Source organism: Heteronotia binoei, chromosome 5, assembly GCF_032191835.1.
Source record: "Heteronotia binoei isolate CCM8104 ecotype False Entrance Well chromosome 5, APGP_CSIRO_Hbin_v1, whole genome shotgun sequence".
Taxonomy (NCBI): Eukaryota; Metazoa; Chordata; class Lepidosauria; order Squamata; family Gekkonidae; genus Heteronotia; species Heteronotia binoei.
In genome coordinates this window covers 120,481,855-120,498,228 of record NC_083227.1, presented here as the reverse complement: position 1 = coordinate 120,498,228, position 16,374 = coordinate 120,481,855, and the positions used below count along the sequence as shown (strand labels likewise).

At 43.0% G+C, this 16,374-nt stretch overlaps 1 protein-coding gene across 2 annotated transcripts in view; it reads left to right on the top strand.

Annotated features, from left to right (window-relative positions):
* Nucleotides 1-503: 503 nt before the first annotated feature.
* Nucleotides 504-16,374, top strand: part of LARP1 (La ribonucleoprotein 1, translational regulator) — a 145,960-nt gene continuing 130,089 nt past the window's right edge. For both annotated transcript variants that reach the window (XM_060240275.1, XM_060240274.1), the window contains exon 1: nt 504-1,234. In XM_060240275.1, the coding sequence (XP_060096258.1) occupies nt 745-1,234 (490 nt within the window). In that variant the 5' untranslated portion in view covers nt 504-744. The remainder of the gene's footprint in view (nt 1,235-16,374) is intronic.

The following is a 16,374-nucleotide window of genomic DNA, read 5'->3' as shown; positions in this document are numbered from 1 at the left end:
TACACTTTTTTGCAAAATGGATTTTGCTCAGGACCAACGCAGCCTCCTACTTTTAAAAAGAGAAGAGCAGATGTTCAGGTTAACATATTCAACCTGTTAAGCACACTTTCAGTCTCATCACATCAACCAAGTCCACTGATTAATTCCCAAGTAAAGTGCAAAAGACACCCCCTCCCCTTTCAAATGCACAAGCTCTTACTTTCCTTTGGAAATCTTACTAGAACGAGGAACCTGTGCAGTGTGCAGGCCCCTTGCATTAAGTTCTTTCTCCGTCCCCTTTCACGATCGCTGTCCCTTTAAGGGCCGTCTCCTCCCGTCCAATTGCATCAGGCACGCGCGCTTTGGGCTCGCACTACCGGGCTCCTCCATTGGCAAAGCGCGCTCCCGCTTGCCGCGACGTGCGCGCACACTCTCCCTCTCCCTCCCTTCTCTAGGCGGAGCAAGCTGAGGGTCGCGCGCTCGCCGGGCCAGTCGCGTGGTCTCCTTGCTTCTCCATATTGCTGCGGAGGCATTAGAAGAGACGGGGGAGGGGGGACGCCGGGGTTGGGCTTCAAGGGTGGGGGGAGGAAGCCGGCGGCCTGCGCCCCTCCTTCGCCTCGGGGTGCGGATCCACCTGAGCGGGGTGGGGTATCCGGGCCCGGCGCGGCGGCTTGCAAACGGGGGGAGTCGACAAAGTTTGGGGTGTGCGTGTTGTCTGCGGAGACCCTGGAGCAGGGGGGGCGAGGCGGCTCTGCGGGGGCGCAGATGGCTACCCAGGTGGAGGCTCTCCTGCCCGCGAACTCTTTGCTGCCTTCCGAGGAGCACGGGCTGGTGATTAAGAAGCCACAGGAGAAAAGCGAGCACCTCATGCACCAAGGGGAGAAGGCCAACGCCGACGAGGGCAAGGGGGGTGGCCCCGACAGCTGCAGCAAGGAAGGCGGCGGCAGCAGCAGCAGCGTGGGGGAGCATCTGCGCCGGAACGGGGCTCTTAAGCCCCCCAGCATCAAGCAGCAGAAAGAGAACAGTAACAACCAGGAGAAGGAGAACCTGCTGCACCAGAGGAGCGCCGGCGTCGTCGTCGAATCCAACCGGCTGCCGTGCGAGGCCAGCAGCAGCAGTAGCGGTGGCGAGGAGGGCGGCGAACAGGGCGGTGTTGGGCGCAAGGAATTCATCGAGGCCCCCCCGCCCAAGGTGAACCCTTGGACTAAAAACGCCCCCGTGGCTTTGGTCACCCTCAACGGACAGTCTCCTCCAGGTGGGTCCTGGGAAAGCCGGGGGGGGGGGGAGGCGGCAGCGCTCTTCTGATACGGCAAAGAGGAGCCACTCGAAGTGGGGAGTCTCTTCTCCGCAATATGGTGACACCCCCCCTTACCCCGAGCTCCACCCCGCCTTTGTCCGTCAGCACTCAGTCTAGTCTACTTCGCTTCGCTCTCTATCCACTTCGAATTAGAGAAAAAAAAAAACGGAATGGAAAGAGAGGCAAATGGAGGTGGTTGAAAGCATGGCAGGAGGCTTTCTCAAGCCAGCGTGAGCCATCTCTTGAGGCCTCGCTTGCGGGAAAACACGCCCGCTCTGGACACTGAGGGAACTACCTTGAGCAAAAAATGGGTGCCGCCCCCGCGCCCCCCCTCCAGTATGTGACATGGAGTTAGGCTTTTCCTGTAGAGTTAATGCGGGTGTGCCTTGAACAAATCTGTCCTATGTTTACCCCGCTCCCCATTCCGCACACGCACCGTCGTTACAATATTTATCAGACTGTAAATGTTTAATGAGCGTGAGCGATAGAGATTCCCTCACGCCGCTTCCCCTGCCTAAACGCCGTGGCTGATCTGAAGTCGGGAGAATATCAGGTCAGTCTAATCCAAGTAACGTAGATTTAGAGGTCTTTGGCCTCTTAAGTGTGGGACGAGAAAGGAGAAGGCTCCGATTCGGGCTCGCGAAGTCGCGGCCGCCTTTAATTTTGACGGAAACAGGATTCTTAAATCCCCCGCCCCCTCTAATTATTTTTTTTAACCCACACAAACTGCCTGGCGATCTGAGCTGCCTTATATCAGTTTTGAGGGCATGTGTGGTCTGTAAGAACGACCGTCAGACAGCTGAGCTCCCGTTAGAGGGAGAAGACATGAGGGCGCAGAGAGCATGTGTGTGTCTGCGCAATAGGGGCGGGAAGAAGGGACTCCAGGAAGGCAAAGGCGCTGGTGGGTCCTGCGGCTTGGCTAGAGAACGGCGGCAGGGTGGGGGAAGCGGTGCGTTTGGAAGGTTCCGAGGCGTTGTTGCGGCGTTCCAGGCCCCGATGCAAACGTGCCGCTGCCGACGGTTTTGAACGTTCAGTCTCCCAACGCCCAGCCGCCCAATGGCTACGCGTGTCTACAGCCGCTTCGGCGCTTCCTCCCTTTCCCAGCATTCCACTGCAGTAAAGGCAACGTGGTTTTCTTTCGGGGCGAACATGTGATTGCTCCCAGCTCGCGGCGGAGGCCCTCCGGTTTGACTCCTTGTCTACCGGCAGCGGTTGCGTTTCCCCCTTTTCCCACCGAGAGAGAATCCTCTTCTGGGCCCCTGCATGTATTGGTTGAGCCTTTCAGGGTGACAGCGAGGCTGCGTCAAGGAGAAAACACAGACAAGGTTAGGCCTTTCAGCTGCTCTTCGAGCTGTGTTTCCATGTGTGTAATTCTACCCGATTTTATGTGAAACATATTGCTCCTCTTTGCGGGGCGGGTGGCTCCCCGATTCTCCCTCCCCCCGCTTTCTTAAACACACTGATCTGTAATCGTAGAAGATTCCCATAATAATGACCGTAGAGCAAAGGTCCTCTAAACATCCACGTGGACTTCTGAGATTATTGCAGCTGGGTACTTAATTACTTTGGGTTGTATTGGATCGGCATGGGGACATTTAGGCCTGGGACCTCTTTCTCAGTAGGTTCATAGTTGAAATTTAGCTGAAATGCTCTAGCATTCTATTCCTGGCATTGATTCTGAGCGCAGGTTGGGGGAGAAAGGTTAGACTTTGTTTGCCCACTGTATTCCTCTTGGAACATTAAACAACTTCTCTACCTTTTGACATCAAGAAACACCAAAAAAAGTCACAATAGCTTTCTGGTGGTTTTAGCATTATGTATTGATAATCTAGTGTGTTTCCTTATAAACACAAGGCTTTGATGAGTTGGGGGAAAGGGGGCATATAATAACAGATTTATATGTTTTGTAGATGCCTTCACATAACATCCAACAGCTGTGCCCCCTTTATTTGTACTGAGCATCCAACTTGATGAATAGTTCTAGGGAACTTGTAAATTGCAGTGTTCTGTGAAATTTTGGTTGGTCTTAATAAACCAACCAAATTTGTCTGAGGAACAACATGGCTACTATCAGTTCTGAACTTTATTGGGTAACTTGCGGTGCAATTCTGTGCAGAATTACTATAGGCTAAGCCCATTGACATTGGATGCAATCACTTGTTAATGAGTGAGATATAGGAACAATATTTTTGTACATGTTAGCATTTCTGTCACCAGAAGATCACCTTCACAAAAAGAGCATTTAAATACAGGAGCAGTTTTTAAATTGCTTTCTCTGGGATTTAAACTGTCACAGACTTTTAAAATGAACACTAGACCTGAAATTAGATTGGTTTGTACTGTACAATGTATGATGATGAATCATCAAGATCTACTGATTATTGGAAAAGGCAGAGCTCTGCACCACCTTGTTGAAATGTTGTCTTTATCTCTTCAAAACTGGTGCATGATGGTGCTTTTGGCAAATGTAGTAACACAGGGACACATTTTATTAACGAAATCAGTTCTGCTCAGCTTTCATGAAGCATGGTAATACTGTTCTGTGGAAACATGTCTGAACAGGCTGGAGGTTAATGTAAAAGTTTGTCATACTTTGTGTATATGCCATATGCACAGATATTTGGAGGCTTTATATGCGAGACAAGTTGGTTTAATAACTTTTTTTGCTTCTTTTACAGGTAAAAGTTCATTAATACATGTATTTAGTTTTCCTTTTTCAACTGTTGCTGTGCATCATCCTTTTTTGCAAAAAGCAAGACACAGCGTATGATTCACTTGCGCTGTGGTAACAAAGAGAGGACCCTGTTGGGCATGATAGAATCCTGGATTCCCTTCTGCATTGTGCAGGTGCACAATAAATGTAACAGGATAATTGGATGGATTTGCATGCATTCCAGATTTCCACCCAGATCTCCTTTTCTGCCCCATGGAAAGTACTCATGCCACAGATACAAGTAACTTGTAAGGCATGGCAGAGCAAAAGTTGACTTGGGGATACAGGTGGTTTTGCTTTTAACCTGCTTGTATGCATATGCTCTCATAAGGTGCTTGGCATGGTCTTGTTCTCTGTTACGGAGATCCTTTGTTTTGCTCATGGTGGGAATGGATGATGCTCATAGTTTTTTCAGTCCTCCAGCTTTTGTTGTACTAGGTTTTAAAACCCCTGCAACTTAATCAAAAGGTGCAAACATTTCTGTTCCTTGGCAGTGATACTCATTATTTAACACAGTAGCTTTGGCAAATTATTCTGCTCTTTTGCTTGTGGAGTTTTGTTTATTTTGCTTTTTAAGAAAGGTATTTGCAATGTAAACACAGTACTCAGAAATTTCCAGATTGAATTGTTCAGTGACTGAGAGCTTTCTGACAAATTTCATGAAAATCAATTACTTTAGTGCTCTCATATCTTTCTGTTGCACATTTTAAAATAAAAGCTAGAAGCCTTGTCCATAATTTAGTATTTCTAGTTGATGTTTTAATAATGCGTTAGTCTGATAACCTCATGAAATGTCTTGTTTTTTTAAAATCACTGTGTGATAGTGTTGCTCTTTGAATAGGCATGTTGGCAAAGGTGATATAGCAATTGTATTGTCATAGTGCTTGGAAGATGTGGCTATCAGAGGTTAGGGTAAACCAAATGCTCCTTATGATAAATCTTTAATGAGCCAACATGGTGTAATGCGGTGGCATATTGGACTAGGATTTAGAAGATCCAGGTTTAAATCCTTGCTTTACTTTAGGCCAGCCGTTTTCAACCTAACTTATTTCACAGTTGGTTGTGAGAATAAAATAGGGGGAGACTTGTGTTATAAGGTTTGTTGGTTCCCTACTTTGGGGGAGGGGGAGAAACAGACATGATTTTTGACATGTTTGTCAAATGTTGGCATCTTAGCTTTTTATGTGAGATGTCTTTAATAATAACAAATGGTGGGATAGAGAATATTGTTTTGTGATTCAGTTTAGCTGGGCTTCTTTTCATTGTTCTCCCTCTTAAGAACTAAGGTGGGACAAGTCCAACTACAGACTGTTGCTGTTCCTGGAAAAATCTCTTGAAATTTCATCCAAATTTATTTCTATGGAAAAACCCTTTCCTTTGGATGTTGCTGCCATGGGCAAGGCCAATAGAAAGAATGACTTGCTCCTCCAGCTTGAGGAGAGACCATGGCTCAGTGGTGGAGCATTTACTTTGTTTTCAGAAGGTCCCAGGTTCAGTGTCTGATATTTCCAGTTGAAAGGTGATGTGAATGTGATTTACCTGAGATCCTGGAGAATCTCTGTCACTCAGAGTAGACAGTAGCATTCTTGATAGACCAGTGGTCTGACTCAGCATAAAGTAGAGTCATATGTTCATCTTTGTCTCTATTTATTATGTAATCAAGTGGGAAGGTTCTTGACAGATGTGCACATGGGAGCCTTAAAAGAACAATACTGAGTCTGAATTTTGCTCAGATGTATTTCAGAAAGGATTAATGCATGTTTGAAAGTAAGATATGTTGGGTAGGATTGTAGCATTGGTTCCAGATAAGATCCAAAGTAATTGATCGCTGCTTTTGAGCACTTATAGTTCAACGCCTCTTGTTTTCATTCTGTTCTTTTGGTACAAAAATTGGGAAGCTTTTGAAATGAAAGCAGAAAAATAAAGAACTGCAAAATAGGAGAGCTCTGAAAATAAAACTACAAAGTGAGTACAAAAGCATGCAGTATAGGTCAAAAGTGAAAGTAAACTGATACAGATCAGTAAAGAAAAGTGTCTGGGTCAGCCTACACAAGCCTTTGAAATGCACCCCACCTCCCCATTAAAGGCAGCAGCTAGAATGAGTGGAGGATAGGTCAGATTCCTGCATCAAATGAGTGGTGGAGCTAGGAATGGTACTGATCAACTGATGGTGGCATTTCAAATAGGGGTTGCAAATGGGGACTTAGAATTTCCCAGTTGTGTCTGATGGTGTGACTGGAAAGACTTCCATCCTCCATGAGGGATAGCAGTCTTGTGAGAGGCTGAGAGGGATCAACTCACAGTGTGTACTTTAAAACAATCTGAGAGGCAGCCAAGGAGGACATGACTGGCCATTGGATTCAGGCAGTGTAGGAGAGGAGCCTGTTGTGTGCGTGTGTGGGGGGGGAGCAGGAGGTAGTTTGTGACTCCCCCCCTCATCTGGGGCCAGAAAAGCAAGAGCTGTGGCAGGGCACACTCTTGAGGAAAGATTCTAAAGGAGGGGATGGAGCCTATGACAGGTGTTCATAAGAACTTTCACCCTGTTATAGTTAATTAGGCAAAAGTCTTTAAAGTTGTAGTATATTATCTCAACAGCATAATGTGGCACTAAAGGACAATGGCCCTTTAGTTGCTGTGCTAGCAGCAGCACTTCACTGATAGTGCTACCTTGCTTTGTGCTCATCTGTTCTAATATAGTATACTGGGCAGGAGCAGCTTGAGTTGGAATAGCGCCCTAGGCAGGGTGCCCCGCCCCCTCCAAAAGTGACGGAGAGCAGCCACGCACTCTGCAGCGCATGTGCGCGGTTGCTCCCTGCAGATTTTGCTGGTATTTACTTTGCTGCGAGTGCGGGGGGCCAAACCCAGTGGCCTCCCAAGGCCCACAACAGTGCCCTTGCCGGGGCTGTGTCCCAGGCAGCCGCCTAGGCTGTCTAGTGAAAGGACTGGCCCTGATACTGGAAGTCTTTTCTGGAAGAGGTCAGGTGCCCATGGAGTTCTAGGAAGTTGACTAAAAGAGTATCTAGAAGGGAAAAGCCATAGATAAACAGGGTTTGTTGAGCAAAGAGGAAAGCCTGATGGATGTTTGTTCAGAAAGTTCACTGACTATAATGGGTCACTATTCCAGATAACTTTGACCTGGTCTTGCACGGCATTTTTTGTGTTAAGCAAGAGAGCATATTCTAGATTCCCTTAATTGTTAAAAAGATACTGAACATATTGTATACTGTTACTTTTAAATTTACTTTTAAACATCTCACATCATGGAAGTCAAAGCAGTCTCCGATTGAGACTTTCCTTTGCTCCAGCAAGTTTGCTTCCTCATATGCCTTCAGACTGTACCTTAAAATTAAAAACCCTTATATAGGCAACAGGGATTCTTGTTTTGTAAACCATGCAAGAGTTCAGCCTAGTGCCAGATTACAGAATCTACTGGGATCTTTATATCTTTAAGGTCTTTGTTCCTAACAAAATGGGTACTGTGCAATGCAAATTTAGCATTAGTTCAGATTTGTTTATGAAAGAGATGGCATGCCATTCTGGAATCAGTGGTGCTTCTGGGGAGATATGTTGTAGCTAGGTGTATGAACTTGTCAGGTTTCTTAGTTAACTAGATAATGAATTTTAAGAATTAACTCTAAACTTCTCTGTGAGTTTGAAATGCTGAATTTTTCATGATTTTATCCTATTCTGTAAAACATTTCGGTACACATATTGCTGCAAATATCTTTTACTACTTCCCTCTCCTGATGCAAGGTTAGATTGCTCAATCATGCTGTTTTCTCAGAGATCTTGCAGGATAAGGTATCCTTTCATAAAGGAACACCTCTGTTCTGATAGTAACAAGCTGCAGTCCTAATTGTCTTCTGTTTGAAAGATTATCAGAATAACACACAACTAAGCCAAGTATGCCACAGAAAAATGAAGGAACTGAAGTGTGCTTTGTCTCAACCTTTAAAAAAGTCAGCCCAGAAGTAGATCTTGCTAGTTTCAGGGAATTTTTGAGCTGAGGGTTGCATCATGTTGACTGTAGTTGTATCCACTTCTTGTTCATCATATCATGCTTTACCAGCATTGTGTAGCATGGGTGGGACTGAATTGGTTTTTCCCCTCAGCAGCAGCCTTGGCTATTCTGTGTGACACACACACACTAGTATTTTTGTTTGGTTTGGATTGGCACCAAGATTAAATGAGGCAATGGCAGATGTAACTCCAGGGGGGAAAAAAGAACGCTATAAAATCCTTATTTTCACTGAGAAGGGGGATGCATGCTGAAGGATAACATCTTATGTTTTGTTTCATGGGGACAGGAGTACATCCCATGGTGTTGAGACCCTGGCTGAGAGTGAATGGGAAGAATTTGTTCAGTATTGCTTCTGCAAAGGTTTCGGGTAATGGTATTCCTGAATAACTTGATATTGTCCATTTTTCATAGTTGCTGGTTTAGTAAATACTAGCTGGGTAGCTTAGCATGTGTTGGCCTTAAAATTATTGGGCATCTCTTAGTCTATTGTAGTGAATACAGTGATTTCAAAGTGGGTCACAGGAGTCTTAGAGATGGCTCATCAGGATGCTAACCGTGGTGGCAGGCAGTGTTGTAAAATGCTAATTACTAGACAGAGTAGGAGTCAAGTTGCACCTTTAAGACCAACGAAGTTTTATTCAGAATGTAAGCTTTCATGTGTGCACGCACACTTCTTCAGATGAGGAATCAGGTACAGTGAGCAGAGTTACATGTAGCTGTAGGCAGTGGTTTAGAATGCAAAATGGTACAAATTTAAAATCTAATGACAGAATAGTGAAATTAACAAATTGAGCAAACCTTTGATTTGCTAATTACTAGGTGACTTCAAGCTGGGAGTAGGACTGACATGTAAATCTTGAGCAAAGGCAGAATTATATTGGTGTTTCCCTCACCTCCCCTATAAACTGCTGAACTTGCAACTTCCAAAATAAAATTTGATTAGTTATCCACTTTTGGGGTTTAACTGGATACTTCTGGCACAAGTAAGTTGTGTGCAATTTCTTCTTTTGAATGACTTCAAAGTTCATTTTTCTTCTCCATTATGCTTATGCCCTTCATTTTCATTCTGGACCTTTGCCCTGTTCACTGTTTGTTCAAGTGACGCTGGGGGAATGTAGTGAAAACTGATTCATAGCACCTTGTCTGATCTTCCCTAGCATAATCCTAAACCTGAGTTAAGACTTTCAAATATAAAAAAGTAGCATTCTTTCATTCCAGCTTTCTGTCCAGTTCTTAACATTTATTTTGACAGGGAAGCCTGTTGGGTATTACATCTCAATTCTAAATATATTCACTTGGAAAGTAGTCCTATTAATTTCAGTGGGATTGTTCTTCCAAGTAACTATGCTCAGTGTGGCCTTGGGGAGAGATTCAAATGCATCAGTGAGAATTAATTTCAAGAGTCAAATATTCAGTTGTGCTTAAATGTCTTCCAAAAGTTGACTTGGGTAGCTTGTGTCTACATCTGTTTGAACCTTTCCCAGTTAGCATTAATAAATGTAAATTCTTACTGATAGTCACACCTCAGGGGTATTTAGTGGGGGCTTTGAATTCCATGAGCCTGGAAATTTAAGTTATTCTCAATGAAATAGAATAGGAATCTTTTATGTTCTTGTTGTGGTAAGAATTAATAGCATCTTTGCCATGTGATGGCATGAGAGTTACTTTTTAAATGATACAGCTCCATATGAAAATAACACAGGCTCAGTCTTGCCCTTTGTAATTTTCTCCTTTCATTTAGTATATCGATATGTAGTATGAGATTTAAGGTTCAGTCTGTGGAATTTTCAGCTCACTGATTTATTAGGAAAAGCACTGCATAAATATTAAGTGCTCAAGTACGTGCCTGGTTTTTAGTCTTCCTTATAACAGTGTAGGCTGATATCTCTGCATTTAGAGGTGGAGGTGAGGAACGGAGACTGAGAAATGGCTTATTTAAGGACACTTGGTGAGTTCTTCTCTGAGCTGAAATTCAAACTGGGGTGTTCTGGATCATAGCTCATAGTCTCAATCATTATGCTGAACCAGCTTTTCGAAGTAGCAGAATGGGCCAATAAACAGACTGGATTTCACATCCCCACTCATCCATGTGCTTACTGAGCAGCCTTTGGCTGCATTCCAGAATCTTTGCAAGGGTTATTTCTGGGACTGAGCAGAGGTGACGTTCCCCTTACAGTAGGAGTTTATGCCATGCAGGCGGGATTTGCATCTCTGCTGATAAATATATTGGCTTCAGTTCTTAGTACGATGAATGAAGTGAAAATCATTGAAGTGACTTCCAACCTAAAAGTGGTATAGAATCATAGGAAATTTGTTGTGGGTCTAGAGAACACCACTGAGACCACTGAAAATGACTTGAATGCCTTCTTTCTCTCAATGTTGTTTTTTGTGTAAGGTGGGCCCTGTATTTTGCTGGCTAGTTCTGTGTTGTAAGGCTTTTTGTTTTAGATTAGCCTTATGATGAGAATTGGGTTATAATATGTTAATCCTAGCCATGCTGTAGATTTTTCTTCAAATTATTTGAAAATTGCTTGACAACCTGTTCACTTCCTGATTCTAATTCCGAAGCTAGTACCTAGCAGCCAGTCCATAACTGTTTTCTCAAGTTACTATCTGTAGTCAGCTTCTTGATGACTTTAGCAGGTGGTGGTGATAGATTTCATACAACACCATCAATGTGCATGGCATTTTGCATAGTTCTGTGAACAAAAAAGTATAATTCCTGACCCTGGCTAGACCGTAATCTAAGTTTTAACAGGAAGGAAGCTGACAGGGATTGAGAAGAGTGGAATAAGATGAATTTGAGCAAATGTTCTGTCGATATACTTAATTTGAGATGACTGTTAAGGGGTTGTAGGAGCCCCATGGCAGAGTGGTAAGCTGTAGTACTGCAGTCCAAGCTCTGCTCATGACCTGAGTTCAGTCTCGGCTCAAGGTTGACTCAGCCTTCCATTCTTCCTAGGTTGGTAGAATGAGTGCCCAGCTTGCTGGGGGTAAAGTGTAGATGACAGGGAGGGCAATAGCAGACCACCCCATAACAAGTCTGCCAAAAAAAGGTTGTGATGTGACATCACGCTATGGGTCAGTAATGACTCCATGCTTGCACAGGGGACTACCTTTACTTTTATTAAGGCACTAAGCCAAAGGCATCACAGAAGGGTGGGTGTTGGATTTGAAGAAAGACAGAAGAACACTTAACTATATTGGGAGTTATAGATATATGGGGTGGCTACTTGGAATGGAGAGTAGGAGACCTTGGAGCAATTGTGGGGGGATCTTGGGTTTCAGGAGTAAAGGTAATCAGAAAGATATATTCTGTCTATATATGTTGGATGAGTTGAACATAAATTGTCTAAAACACCTTATGTGAAATCATTATGCTTTTAATGGCTCCTTGGGTTTATGGTTTGCCTAAACTGGAATAGTTCTCATTGCAGATACATGGCCTCTCTGACTTGCTGTGGTTACATCTGTTCCCTTCAAACACTTTAGTCTGTCAATAACTTAAGAATTAAACCACTAGTTTAGAAAGTCCAATATACCTTCTGTATTTAAAACTGGTAATAGTTAAAATCCTGGTGGTCAATTTTATGGTGGGAAAAGGGCAAGTGAATATTGTGACCTAGCAGTGGGGTTTTCTAAGCTATTTGCTTTGCATGTCTGAGCACAGACAATAGTAGATAGGAACTCAGAACTGAATATCACTGTTGAATGAATCAATTAAGTGGACACTGGATGGTTGGAATTAATGCTTATTTGTGTAGAAAGGTATTTGGAGGGCACTGTGAGAGGCCCAGGACTGTTACGTAAGAGAGAAGAAACATAGTTGGACCCAGATTAGTAATTGATTGTGGTCCCCCTCCCCCTGATTTTCTGCACTTATATACATAGAATCATAGAGTTCGAAGGGACCACCAGGGTCATCTAGTCCAACCACCTGCACAATGCAGGAAGCTCACTGATACCTCCCCCCAAATTCACAGGATCTTCATTGCTGTCAGATGGCCATCTAGCCTCTGTTTGAAAACTTTCAAGAAAGGAGAGCCCACCACCTCCCGAAGAAGCCTGTTCCACTGAGGAACTGCTCTAACAGCCAGGAAGTTATTTCTAATGTTGAGCTGGAAACTCTTTTGATTTAATTTCAACCCACTGGTTCTGGTCTTACCTTCTGGGGCCACCAAAAACAATTCCACACCATCCTCTATATGACAGCCCTTCAAATACTTGAAGATGGTAATCATATCACCTCTCAGCCGCCTCCTCTCCAGGCTAAACATGCCCAGCTCCTTCAGCCTTTCTTCATAGGACTTGGTCTCCAGACCCCTCACAATCTTTGTCACCCTCCTGGACTAGTTCCAGCTTGTCTGCATCCTTCTTAAAATGTGGCACCCAAAACTGAACACAATACTCCAGGTGAGGTCTTAGCAGAGCAGAGTAAAGCAATACCATCACTTCACGTGATCTGGATAGTGTACTTCTGTTGATACACCCCAAAATTGCATTTGCCTTTTTAGCCACCGCATCACACTGTTGACTCATGTTCAGCATATGGTCCACTAAGACTTCAAGATCCTTTTCGCACATACTACTGCCAGGACAAGTCCCCTCCATCCTATAACCACGCATTGGATATTTCCTACCTAAATGCAGAACTTTACATTTATCCCTGTTAAAATTCATTTTATTAGTTTTAGCCCAGTTTTCCAGCCTGTCAAGATCTTCCTGTTTGTTTTCTGCTGTATTTGCAACCCCTCCAATTTAATATTATTGGCAAATTTAATAAGCATTCCCTCTATTCCTTCATCTAAATAATTTATAAAGATGTTGAACAAAACAGGTCCCAGGACAGATCCTTGAGGCACTCCACTTGTCACTCCTCTTCAAGAGGATGAGGAACCATTCATAAGCACTCTTTGGGTGCGATCTGTCAACCAGTTACAGATCCACCTAACGGTAACAGGATCCAAACCACATTTTATCAACTTGTCAACAAGGGTAGTATGTGCAACTTTATTAAAAGCCTTACTGAAATAAAGATGAACGATGTCTACAGCATTCCCCTGATCCAGCAAGGTAGTCACTTTCTCCAAAAAAGAGATCAGGTTAGTCTGACATGACTTGTTCTTGAGAAACCCATGCTGGCTCTTAGTAATCACAGACATCCTTTCTAAATGTTCCAGGACTGTTTGAAGATTTGTTCTAAAACTTTTCCAGGTATAGATGTCAAGCTGATGGGTCAGTAGTTACCTGGATCCATTCTTGAAGATGGGGACAACATTCACCTGCCTCCAGTCTTCTGGCACCTCTCCTGTTCTCCAAGAATTCTCAAAAATAATAGCTAGAGGCTCAGAAATTACTTTTGCAAGCTCTTTTAGAACCCTTGGATGCAGTTCATCTGGCTCTGAGAACTTAGTTTCATTTAAAGAAACTATGTGTTTATGTACTGCCTCTATGCTGATCCTAGGTTGGAATTTCGTACTCTCATTGTATGTTCTGTTTTTGCCATGTTGAGCACTGTTTCCCTCAGAAGAGAAGACTGAGGAAAAGTAGGAATTGAGCAGTTCTACCCTCTCTTCATTACTTGTTACAATTTCACTTTCCTGCCCTTACAGTGGTCCTACCATGTCCTTGTTCTTTTTCTTACTCTGAACATAGGAAAAGAACCCTTTTTTGGTTGTTTTTAGCATCTTTGGCCAGCCTAAGCTCATACTGAGCTTTAGCTTTCCTAACTTTTTCTCTACAAGCACTGGTGATTTGTTTATATTCATCCTTGGTTACATAATGTGGTGAAGGATGTTTATGCTGGTTTTCTAAAACTTCTCTAAAGCAGGTAATAGTAGTAGTATTGTTCACTCTGTGTTGTAATTTAATGGCATTATGGGGGTGGTCATTGAAACTGCCTGGTTTAAAACAAAGATGGTGTCTTCCAAAGTGCTGGTTGACTGTTATTAGCTGCAGAGAGTAGGAACTCCTTGCTCATCAGAGCCTTGTATGTTTGGCTACAGCATGATAATATGGAAGGGAGAAAGGGGAATGTTGATAAAGAGGGTGCTGTCACTTGGACCTGCTTAGATTAACAGTTTATGCTGGTAGTCTTCAGGAACTGGAAACATCTGAATGGGTGTTCACACTGAATCAGCAGAGCTAGCTGTCCTTAAAAGCTGAACTGCATTTTATGTTTCTCTTTTTTGCATGTGTATTAATCCAATTTCAGAAAAGCAGTGTAGTTAGTGATTAGATACCCATGTACAAAATACTGAATATATTGTTTAGTTTGTAGCTTCTGTTTGTGTGAGCATGTACACACATAATGTCTTGTATCTTTCAAACTGTATGTTCTAATCATGGAGAAGGAAGATCTTGATCCATATATAGCCAGAGGAACTTTCAGCTTCAGAAGTTGATAGAAGCAACCAAAATGGCCATGTCAATAGTGATGCTCCAGAAAGACAGGAGATATATGGGAATGTAAAGTCACAGCAGCTCCTTCCCAGTCTTTTCCTGATTTCTTTTAGAAGGCAGTCTAATGCTGTTCTAATGCTGGTATTTTGTATAGTGTACTGACCCAGATCCTTATTCTAGTAGTATGTTCTGTTCACATGTAACATACAGGATTTTATGCATTTTGCTGACGAATTTACCCCCTGAGTATTTGAACCCACTAGTAGTAAATTTAGATAGAGCTCTAAGTTTTTGAACCCTGAGAAAGACTAATATAAATGTAATAAATAGTAACTTGGATAAAAACATCTGCCATGTGGTATCCGATTGTTGGCTTCAAATTTTAAGAAGCTTTCTGAATTTGGACTAGAGTGTCTTCTAGTATTTATGCAGTAAATAGTGGTAGCCATATATGTGCATTTATCTTTCCAAAAGTGGCACTTCCCACCCTGTGTATACTATGTGGTAAATGTTTAAAAGCAACAGATCAATGAATTGTTACTGCTTTTTGGTGATCTTTTTAATTGAAGTCCTATGCATACTTAATTTCAAGTTTCATTCAGTTAGTTACCATAATGATTGTGGGAGCCATTACCCAAATTAGCACATTCTTTATATGTTGGTTGATTTACATATATTGAATTGCATCCTATGATCCATTCTGAAGGCATTTGGTCTTCCTGGTTCTCCCATACCCTCAAAGATAAAGAAAAACTGGGCTGCCTCCAGCAGTTTGCCAGCAGAACAAAAAGGAAAAAATATCAGATGATAGATGACTGACTTAATATACAAAGTCCCTATGCATTTCGCTGTGCAGACTTTATCAGGAGAAAATCTGTAAAAAATATAATTTTATATTTAATGCAACTAATAGAAAGAACCTTTAATAAAAGTTATTTTAAAATTATGAAAAATAGTATTGAACAGACTGAATCAAAATTAATTTCAAAAATAGATACATATACAATATGTAACAGTTTCCTTTTTTCACTGCTGCACTTTCATTGAGCTATCCACTACTACCCCAAGATCTTTTCCCCTCTCAGTCTCAACAAGTTCAGACCCTGTTAGCCTACTTTGAAGTTGGGATTTTTTTTGTCTCAGTGTGCATCATCTTCTCTTCCCACCTCAGATCCTGACCTAATAAAATGACCAGTAAAGAGGCCTGTTGCTCCAAGGCCCTCTTCCTTTTTTTTTTTTTTTTGTTATTTATACTTTATTAAGTTTTCCATAAAGCATATCACGGACATTCATTCCGTCGAACGAACAGAGGCACTCATCCAACACCTTGTGCACCACCACCACATATTCTCCTAATCTGAACTGCCTGAACTGATCAAGTTAATTAGATGCCGGCGTGCCAGTTCCCCAGCTCAAGAGCCCCCGGATAAACAAGTCCCAGACTTCAAAATGCAGAGCTTTAAACATTAGATGCTTCTAGAAAAGCCGCCCAAATCTCTTCAAATTGTTGTTGTTGACATTGCCGGCGATATGCTATCCTTTCTTGCACAGCCAAAGCATACATTCCCTCTAGCCAAGTAGTAATTGTGCCGGTGAAGTCTTCACGCCACTGCAGCAGGATAAGCCGCTTCGCAATCATTATCGCCCGTGCCGCCCATCTTCGCTGCCAACGAGTCAGTGACCAGGTCGTCGGGAAGTAATTCAGTAATATCTGCATGGCAGAAATAGCCTGGTCAATGTTAAGTACCTTTTGCATCCATTGAGCAATCCCATCCCAGAAATTTTTTAACATCGGGCATTTCCACAGCATATGAACCAGACCCGCCTCTGAGCGTAGACACCGCCAACAAGCCGAGGATTCAGCCAACTTATGCTTATACAGACGAAGAGGAGTCCAATAAATCCTGAACAAAAGCTTTTGTTGAATTAAAATCAAGCGAAGATCTTTCGAACAATGGCGGA